We start from the raw sequence: 10,355 nt of genomic DNA on the forward strand, positions 1-10,355 counted from the left end.
CAGAATGTTTTGTACTATTAGCCTATCCCATCACTCGTAATTAAGTGAGGTTTTATGATAATAATTATTTTGAGTAATTACCAAGAGTGTCCACTATATAAAAAAATAAAAAAAAATAAAAAAATGTAAAGTTAAGTTGTATAAACGGTTGATATTTTCTTCTAAACTTTGACTAGGTAAGAAGCCAGCGTCTACATCTCAAGCAGCACCTGATAACCACGGTAGAATGACTACGTTTAAACCAATACCCGCACCACCTAGAGATGCTGCAACTACCCATCAATCGAATCACGCGAGGAAAGATCATCCCTTAATCCTTAAAGATACTAACCATAGTGGACTAACAGTAACTGCCAATCCCTTAGCTTTTGCCATGGAGAATGCTGAAATGTAATTTGAAATAGTTATTATTACTGTTTTACCCTTTTTTTGTATTCCAACACTGTACTTTGTATGCTGTACTAAATGATGTCCAAGACATTTTGATTCTTTACTGTATTAATTTTTGTTTTTACCCCATATACACCGATGCGTATACTCAGTACTTTCCCCCCGAGTCCTGTGAAAAAACATCACTTAGGCATATTACTCGGTTTGGATTCAGACCCACGACCTTTGCAATTCTAGAGCAGTGTCATACAAACTAGACCACGGAGATCATGTTTTAGCAGCGGGTACTGCAAACGATTTATTATGTTAAAGTTACATCAGGGATGAAGAATATTAATTTTGGTTTTTACCCATATACACCGATGTGTGTTAGCACTGTATACTCGGTACTTTCACCTCCGAGTCCTGTGAACAAAATATCATAGGCATATTACTTGGGTGGGATTCGAAACCACAACCTCTGAAATTCTAGAGCAGTGTCTCACCAACTACATTACCGAGATGCCCAGCATCGGTGTACGGGTAAAAACCCAAATTAATATTAGATTCTTTACTGGTTATGAGTGTGTGAAGCCACTGTTATCTTTGGTTCATACTTGACCAGGGCCCAATTTCATATAGAGCTGCTACGCACCGAAATTTGCTGAGCATCAAATTGTTTGCTTTGATAAAAACAGGATTACCAACCAAATTTCCATGTGATTTTTAGGATAAGCAAACAACAGCTGAATACCTGTAACAAGCGATATGCAACAAATGGAAATTTGGTTGGTAATCTTGTTTTTATCAAGGAAGAAATTTCATGCTAATGAAATTTTTGTGCTAAGCAGCTCTGTGAAATTGGGCCCTGATTATTGTTGTTCTTTATTAAGCATCTATTGGGCATGGTTGACTTAAGTGCGTAAAGCGCTCGCCTCTCACCAAATGCAAGGTGACCCTGGTTCGATACCCGGTCAGGGCCATTATGTGAGTTGAGTTGTGTCTTGGTTCTCTGCTGTGCCACAAGGGTTTTCCAGAACATCCGGTTTTCCTCCCTCGGGAAAAATCAAACACTTGCAATCTCTGGCTGTGCTCCGTTGTCATAATGGGTTGATGTGGCTGGCAGCTAAGGGCGCCCTTGCATGCCTGCTTCTCGAACACGTTGTAGCCGCGTCCTTCGCAATTCAGCTCTTAACTGCGAGTAAGAATGATTAGCCTCCCACATTATTATGTTAATAAGCACTGAGTACAATGCTGGACTGCTTGCCATAGTTAAATAACCTAGTCCAAACTGATGTGTCTTAAGCCCCTTTCACATGAGAGCAATTTAGCAAGGGTGCCTTGCTAAATTGTAGCATGGTTGTACTTTTTTTTACTTTTAAAACATCTTTCGTTATAACATAACAAACGTTATGAAATGCTTTTTATGGACCCGATCCAAGGCAACGTGTCCCTTTAAGCAAATGCTGATGATCAGTGTTTCAAAGCCAAGGGGGGATAGTGCAGGAGTGACGAGTATTCAGAAGATGTATATATTACTTGCCCTGGTAACTGTGACCAACCTCCCAAGTTTTGCTATTCTGGACTTATTAACAAGTAGTTAAGAAGTATATATTGTGCAGTAAGGTAAACAGGGTATACTAATTGTCTAAATAGACTGTGTAGATAAACCTCAAGTTGCAAGAAATATCAAACTATTTTCTAACATGTTAAATATGTCTATGTTGTTGTTGTTCTCCACCTTGGTTCGATAGCTACGCTGATAAATGTTGTGTGTCGCTGCATATTTTCTAGTTCTGATACTTTTGTACGCATATGATGGTCTTCTTGGCCGCAAGTCTGTTGAATGGTTTTGGGTACTTTTTGTAGGACACAAAACACAATGTCCAGAGAGATACATCAAACTCACACAGTTTGAAGATAATGATGATAGAAAGCTTCCCTTAAAATATTACTTGCTGAGGTGCTGTTGTTTTTGAGAAATGAGTAAAACAAGTCACGAACATAATTTTCGCCTCAGGAGGCAAATTGTTTGTTAGCATGTGAGACTTATTTTCGTGACATCGTTTTACTCATTTCTGAAAAACTGCAGCACCCCAGCAAGTAATATTTTAAGGGAAGCTTTCTACTATCATTATCTTCAAATGTTGTAAGTTTAATGAAAATCTGTGGACATTGTGTTTTGTTTTACAAAAAGTACCCAAATCCTTAAACGTTCCTGTTCAGTGCCTTTAGTTTCTGCATCATTTTCCATCATTTTTTAATAAAGTTGTGTTTTCATTATGCAATCGTTGGTTGCTCAGAATTTCTCTCAGTTTTGAGGAATTTCGTTAATGTTACTTCGTCTTCTATTTGCCATCCATATTTGCTTATGAATAAATGAAACTAAGATCTTAAGATGTCCAGATATCTTAGTTATGTTGTCTGGAATTCATTAAGATGTGGTCTTCAGCCTAATGTCATGCAAATGTTCATCAAATCGATACAATTGTTTATGCTGTTGTTTTTTCAGGGGGCGGGGTGGTCTTAAATTTTCCTACCACAAATACATGTACCAGCTGTCAATTTCACCAAACTCCCTAGCTGAGGATTAATCTAGGACTTGGGAGGAGTTAAGTTCCAAATCCATAGACGTTAGGACGCATTGAACCCATCCGAAGTTAGGACTAGTTACTCGTCCTGACTCGAGATAGGATTAATCCTAGCATTTCATGAAATCAGCTGCAGCACATGTAAATATTATATACATGTAGGTTATGGTGATACATACAGTGTTGGGTTGGCAAAGTCCATTTTCTTTAGCCCAAAGATGCATTTGGAGTGCTTTAAAGTAATGGTTTTTAAAAGAGTATGTTAGTCAGAGTTTAGCGCCCCTCATCAGGACATGTTTTTGGAAATAGTGCCCTTATTTGACATGTTGGGCACCTACTGTGCTGGTGTTCACAGTGTAACCAGCGAAAGTTAATATTGTTTACCAGTTTTTTAACGCTTAATTGTAATCTGCAGTTCAGACTAATTTTTTTTGTTCAAGGAATCAACCGTTTTTATCTCAGTTAGTTCTGTTTGTTTTTTGATATTAGTTGTTGCTTGCTTTCATTAAATTTGTCCATGTACATGTATTTACTGAGTGCCAATTTGTCTCTGAGAACTATTTCGTTATTAAGATTAATGCCGCTATTCATATATTTGTACATGTATTCAGTTCTAAGTAAAACTATTTAGCTTAGTTGTATATATTGCAAGAATGTAAATATTTCACATCCACTTTTTGGTTTTTAATTAACACAGCTATATGGTATTAATGTTATTTAACTGAAACCAAAGGCTTGGTTTTGCAAGTGTTATGTACTGTAAATGCAACTTCAATTAAACTAGTCATGTTATAGCTTTTTATATAATCAGTTGGGTTAATATCTTGCCAGTATGTTTTGACGAACCTTGAGATTTTGAAAGCTTGTATGATGGCTGGTATTCCTTAGTTTAGTTATAAGGAAACAATGGATGTTGTCTCATGCTCAAGATGTATTGGACTTTTTTTTTAAAAAGACACTGGACACCTTTGGTAATTGTCAAAAACTAGGCTTCTCACTTGGTGTATCTCAACATATGCATAAAATAACACACCTGTGACAATTTTGACTCAATTGGCGGTCAAAGTTGTGAGGTAATATTGGAAGAAAAAAACACCCTTGTCGCACAAGTTGTGTGCGTTCAGATGCCCTGAAGTCGAAACCTCAGCTGAGGTATCTTATTCAATTCAAATATTTTATTGAGAAATTACTTCTTTCTCAAAAACGACGTTTGTTCAGTGAGATTCGTTTCTCACAATGTTTTATACTATCAACAGCTCTTCATTGCTCGTTACCAAGTAAGGTTTTATGCTAACAAATATTTTGAGTAATTATCAATAGGGTCCAGTGCTTTTAGGCCATTATTATTTGATTGTAATAAAGAGATTAATGTACACAATTTGTATTCACATTAAGGTCACATTCTAAATAAGATGCAGTCTCAGATTCAATAACTGCTGCATTAAGGCCCGGTCAAACAGGCCTCGATAACGAGAATGAAAACATTAAAAAATGCACGCTCTCGATTGGCTGAATGAGTGTGGGCGTATTCTGCGTGGAGCAACTCAACCAATAGATTGCGTTCTCTTTGCGTCGTTATCATTATTGTTATCGCTGCAGTGTGACTCAGCCTTAAATTTAGTCTCCACACAATAATGAGACTAATAATCCAAGTATTCAAATATTTATTGACATTTCAAACAATCTGCATTTCTGCAGTTTCATGTTACAGTTTGTGCTCAAGACTGTCTTATCTTGAGAAAATATAAAGATGACTTTGTCATCTTGGAGAAGACAGAATATTTTAAACCACACATAAATAAAAATATTAAGTCATGCTTAACCAAAAAAATGTATATCTGCTTGCTTTTTACTACAAATATGAAATGTCAAGTTATGAAAAGTTATAGAAGTTGATATACATAGCATATGTACATGTACATCGATGTACATGAAATGTTCAGGTCAATAACTGTTATTTCAGAACTGCGTATACAACTTCATTCAGTTAAAGTCATGGCAACCTTCCAAACAAAAACCTACAATGTAAGGGTTCTGCCCAGGACGTCTGTAATGGTGGAAAAATGTTTCCCTGGAAACCATTGCGAAATTGATCAGTTACATGGTAGATTATATAAATAGACTGAAATCAAAGAAGAAATTGCAAGTGTAATTTAAACATTTGGAAAATGTGTGGTGGTCCGAAACAGAGGAAATTCTTCGAATGGTGGTTGGGGAATCCAGAGTGCTGGGTGGTTTTTCTGGCAGTGACCATTGTGGGCAGAACCTTGCAATGTTAACTTAAAGCCTATAATGTTCATTCATATTTGCATTTCAGTTTTAATTATGCAAAGGTTTAACTCCTTGTCAGATTTGTTATAGTAAGTCAGGAGAGACTCTTTTGAAAGATCAAACGAGAAACTTTTATTAAAAAACATATGACAGCTTTGGAGCCAGAAAGGAACAAACTTAGTGTGTGGATCAGATGTACTTAATTTGTGTACATGTACATATTCTGGTACATGTACTAACTTACCAAGAGAACATTGGTTGTCAGACACAAAACATTCTCTGTTCACAACCGACTATGAGTGCGTTTGGCGACCCCCAACCAAAGCCCTACCGAACAGCATCCCAATTTTTCCAAGCTCTCAAATCTATCTCAAGATGAACTGTCTTTATTTTTAAAAGCAGTTACGTAGGATCAATCTTTGCGCTTGATAAAATCGGTTTGCAATGTTTTGACAAGAGGTATTCATTTTGGGGGTATATTTATTACTAATTTTAACTATAAAATGGCTATAACATGTTATTATGCATCCCAGTGCTGTATAGGGGTTACATGCTTGATACATTTCTAGTGCTAGGAATGGATGATTCAATTGAAGGGTCTGGGTACTTTTTGTAACACAAAACACAAGTTCCACAGATTTACATTAAACTTACACAGTTTGACGATAATGGTGGAAGAAAGCTTTCCTTTAAAAATATTCATAACTGAGGTGCTGTAGTTTATGAGAAATGAGTTAAATAATTTTCATCTCAGTTTTAGCATGCAAATTGTATTCACTAGTTATGGTATAATTACCCTTAAACTGTATAGTTACCATAACTCAGGTTAATACTAAGATTGCTAAAATAATTTATGTGACTTGTTTTAAAAACTACATCACCTCAGCAAGTTATATGTTACGGAAAGCTTTCTACCATCATTATCTTCAAACTGTGTAAGTTTAACGGTAATCTGTGGACTTTGTATTTTGTGTCCTACAAAGACTACTCAAATCCTTTAAAGCCATTAGACACTTTCGGTAAACAGTACTGTCAAAGGCCCACACTTCGTGTATCACAACTTGCATATAAAATAACAAACCTGTGAAAATTTAGGCTCAATAGTTCATCGGAGTCATGAGAAAATAACGGGAAAACCCACCCTTGTTTTCTGCACGTTTTGCCGTGTCATGACATGTGTTTAAAATAAATCTGTAATTCTCGATATCGAGAATTGATATTGTTTTAATGTTTTCTCAAAAAGTAAAGCATTTCATGGAATAACATTTCAAGAGAAGTCTTTCACCATGACCTTCTGTAAACCCTGTAAGTTATTTGTAAATCTGTGAACTTTTTTCTTTCTTATCTGTACCGAAAGTGTCCAATGGCTTTAAAGGGTCTATGTAACTTTTTTAGGACAAAAATCACAATGTCCACAGATTTACATTAAACTTCGACAGTTTGAAGATAATGATAGTAGAAAGCTTCCCTGAAAATACTACGTGCTGAGGTGCTGTAGTTTTTGGGAAATGAGTAAAACAATGTCATGAAAATAATTTTCGTCTCATGAGAGGAAAATTATTTTAATCATTTACAAAGGTATTTTCATGACATTGTTTTACTAATTTCTCAAAAACTACAGCATCTCAGTAAGTAATATTTAGTAGTATATCATTATCTTTAAACCCTGTAAGTTTGATGTAAATCTAAGGACATTTTGGAAAAGTACCCAAATCCTTTTTAAGAGGCAATGTGTCCCTTACTAAGACATAAAGTGTGTACATGTAGTTTAATACCTGCCAGCCAATGTACATGTAATAAGTTACTGCACAATAAACCTTCAGAAGCTTGAAACAAGAATTCAATTCGGTCTCCACAATAAAGTGAACGTCTCTCTTTTATTGTTTAATTTATATCCACCAAACTGGATAAGGATTGTACACACATACATGTAGTAGGATATAAAATTAAGCTCAAGAGAATGAAAATGTTTAACCTAGACAAACGGCCAACAAATGATGCACAATGAATGAACATGGATCACACTATCATGTTGCATACATGTACGTGCATAAAAAAACATTTATTTTCTCGTTAAAATTTGTTTAAGTAGTTTCCACGAATTTTACCACCCTAAAAGCAAGAATCTACATGTATATACAATTTTAATACAATAAATATATACATGTACAATAATAATGATCTTGGATTTGTATGTACAGGTACAATTTGAGTGTTTACAATATTTTTCCTAAGGATTTTTTTGGCCCAAGCCTTACCCTAGAACAATGAAAGTCATTATAAGGGTCAGGTATTGCTGTGAGCATAGACACTGCAAACATGCGGAATGGTCATGGCTGAGCGGTTAAGAGCACCGAATTCAAACTCTGGTGTTTCTGTTTGGCAGAGTGTGGGTTCAAATCCCCCAGCTGTAACACTCGTGTCCTTAAGGAAGACACTTAACCATCGCTTCGTCCTTCGGATGGGAAATATAGCTGTTTGTCCCATTTATTGGGTTACGCATGTAAAAGAACCAAGTGCACTTATCAAAAAGAGAAGGGGTTCGCCCAGGTGTTCGTGGCTGGATTGGATTGGCAGCATATTGCCCCACAGCACCTTGTAAACCATTAAATGGTTCTAAGAATTAGGTCTCACATTTCAAACTTCGTCCCACTCACCTTGCAGTAAATACCTAGCTTTGTATCCTTTGGAAAAAGGAGTGTTACCAAATATGGTTGTTATTATTTATGTGCCAAAAGCCCTAGATATTCATTGCCTACAACTGTCCAGTTTAAATGGTGGCTGTTAATGGCTCTAAGGCATCCAGTGTAAGCTGAGGACCAGTACCTCCAAGACCTTTCTGCCTCAGTAATTCTTGTTGAAGAATATATGCTTCTGCCTTGCACAGTGGTTTACGTTTCCCCTTGTATGTCTCCATGTGTACTGTGCGGAAATCATGCTTTCCTGCTTCTTCAACAGGCTTGTTAGCGGGAACAAACGGACGGGTGGGTTGATCTAATGTCTTCCCCTCAAACTTATTCATTGTCTCTGATTCGGTGGCCATTTTACCTAGAGCTGGTACGTATATGTTAGCTTCATGTAAATCACCGTAGCGTATGCGAGCCTTGACACCCCAGTCTTTGTAGAAGCGCTTGTTTATTGTTTGGTCGTCAAACTTGGCTGGTTGTCTCTGTGTGTTGGTCATTGGACGAGCTTTAGACACAACGTAAGCATCTTTGGACTCAATTGGCTTGTAGGTCATCTAGAAGGGATAAATGAAATAGTTTTTAATGTAACAATTAAACTGATTGCTCACCAATAATACACTAATTCACAAAAACGAGCTAATGTATCAATATACTATGTATTTAACACTTGAGGCATTGCATAGTGAGGTATCAATATATATTTGGTTTGCGGTAACACCATGTGTGTAATCTATTTGCTAGGTAGAGTTTGATCTTTAGAGAACTGTCTTTTTTTATTCTACTACTGCGGAGTAGACTATCAGATTTTTCCAAGAGTCCAAGTGTCCAGTTTTCTGAAACTTGTGTCTTTATGAATCAAGTTCAAAGTTGTTAATCACCATTTTCTCTCCTAAATTTCATAGATCAAACTTCAACAAAATGTGAATGTTTTGTCTTTTAAAGACACTGGACAATATTGGTAATTGTCAAAGACCAGTCTTCTCACTTGGTGTATCTCAACATATGCACAAAATTACAAACCTGTGAATATTTTAACTCAATTGGTCATCGAAGTTGCGAGATAATAATGTAAGAAAGAACACCCTTGTAACACAAAGTTGTGTGCTTTCAGATGCTTTATTTTGATACCTCAAAATGTAATTCTGTGGTCTCAAAATCAAATTTGTGGAAAATTACCCCCATCTCGGAAACTACGTTACTTCAGAGGGAGTCGTTTCTCACAGTGTTTTATACTATCAACCTCTCCCCATTACTCGCTACGAAGTAAGTTTTTATGTTAATAATTATTTTGAGTAATTACCAATAGTGGCAACTGCCTTTAATAAAGGCAAGAACTCACATGTTATTTCCCATTCACTATTGTATTATTCATGAGTCTGTGTAAGCTATCATACCTTATGATGAGCAGAGTATACTAATCGAAACGTCGAGACCAAACCGGCTCTTTTCAGAGCCACAACTCCTTCAAAGTTTACTTTTCATATTTATATTTATAGTTACTCCTATCATACCTTATTTGTTGTAGTTGTAGTAAACTTGGTTGTGGGTGGTATATACTCCGTTGGATCTTTGGTCATCAGAGCTGGCTTAGGATGCTTCCTTGTGTCATGTCCTGGATACTGGGTTCGTTGTTCAGTGACAAAGTCCAATCTAATTGTAATAAACACCAAACTGTCGTGAGTATTTTGTTTACTGCCTTTTACATTACCACTGCTACTCCAATCCGACCTTTATCTTTAAGTATTGTTGCTGAGCGGTTAAGCGCACCAAGTCGTTACACTTGTGTCCTTCAGCAAGACACCATTGCTTCGTCCTTCAGATGGAACATAAAGCCGTTGGTCCTGTGTGTTGTGTAGAAGCCAGTGCACTTATCAGGAAATGGGGTTTGCCCCAGGTGTTCCTGGTTTGATTTGCAACATTTTGTGCCACAGCGACTTGTAAACCATTACATGGTGCCATGTAAAAGGAGTATATCTCATAAATCAAACGTAGTCCCACATACTTTGCGTAAAATACTGTATGTTTAAGTGCCTTGAAACGCCCTTCAGAGCACTATATAAATACCGATTACTATTATTGTTATCTCTATATGCATAGTTTTCTGGTTTAACCCGTTAACAAGTAGGATTTGAATCTTTTTATTGTAGATGAGGTTTGCGGTAACACCTTTGAAAATCTCTTTTGAGTAGTGTCGGAATTACGAGGTGAACAGATGAGTTTTGAGTAGTTATACTATGAAATACTTTCAGACTTCAAAATAAGACATGTTCAGTCTGTCAGGACAACAATTTGACAGCAAAATGGTTGAATCCTGTAAGGCCCTTTCAATTTAATTTGTGCATACCTTGAGTCCATGCTAAGACGGATAGTAGTTGGGGGCGGAGTCACAGGGTGCTCAGGGAGGGGTTGACTGCGGTACCCTGGGAAGTCTGGAGGC

At 36.6% G+C, this 10,355-nt stretch overlaps 2 protein-coding genes across 7 annotated transcripts in view; one reads left to right on the top strand and one right to left on the bottom strand.

Moving 5' to 3' along the window:
- The window catches only part of LOC139951264 (roundabout homolog 2-like), a 127,106-nt gene extending 120,031 nt beyond the window's left edge, over positions 1–7,075 (top strand). For all 6 annotated transcript variants that reach the window (XM_071950060.1, XM_071950061.1, XM_071950062.1 and 3 more), the window contains one exon: positions 177–7,075. In XM_071950060.1, the coding sequence (XP_071806161.1) occupies positions 177–394 (218 nt within the window). In that variant the 3' untranslated portion in view covers positions 395–7,075. The remainder of the gene's footprint in view (positions 1–176) is intronic.
- A 344-nt stretch (positions 7,076–7,419) lies between these two features.
- Positions 7,420–10,355, bottom strand: part of LOC139951825 (uncharacterized) — a 5,267-nt gene continuing 2,331 nt past the window's right edge. Inside the window, exons 2-4 of the mRNA XM_071950891.1 lie at positions 10,263–10,347; positions 9,430–9,568; positions 7,420–8,472 (exon numbers count right to left, since the gene is read on the bottom strand). Of these exons, the coding sequence (XP_071806992.1) occupies positions 8,002–8,472; positions 9,430–9,568; positions 10,263–10,347 (695 nt within the window). The 3' untranslated portion in view covers positions 7,420–8,001. The remainder of the gene's footprint in view (positions 8,473–9,429; positions 9,569–10,262; positions 10,348–10,355) is intronic.

This window comes from Asterias amurensis, chromosome 19 (assembly GCF_032118995.1).
Source record: "Asterias amurensis chromosome 19, ASM3211899v1".
NCBI lineage: Eukaryota > Metazoa > Echinodermata > Asteroidea > Forcipulatida > Asteriidae > Asterias > Asterias amurensis.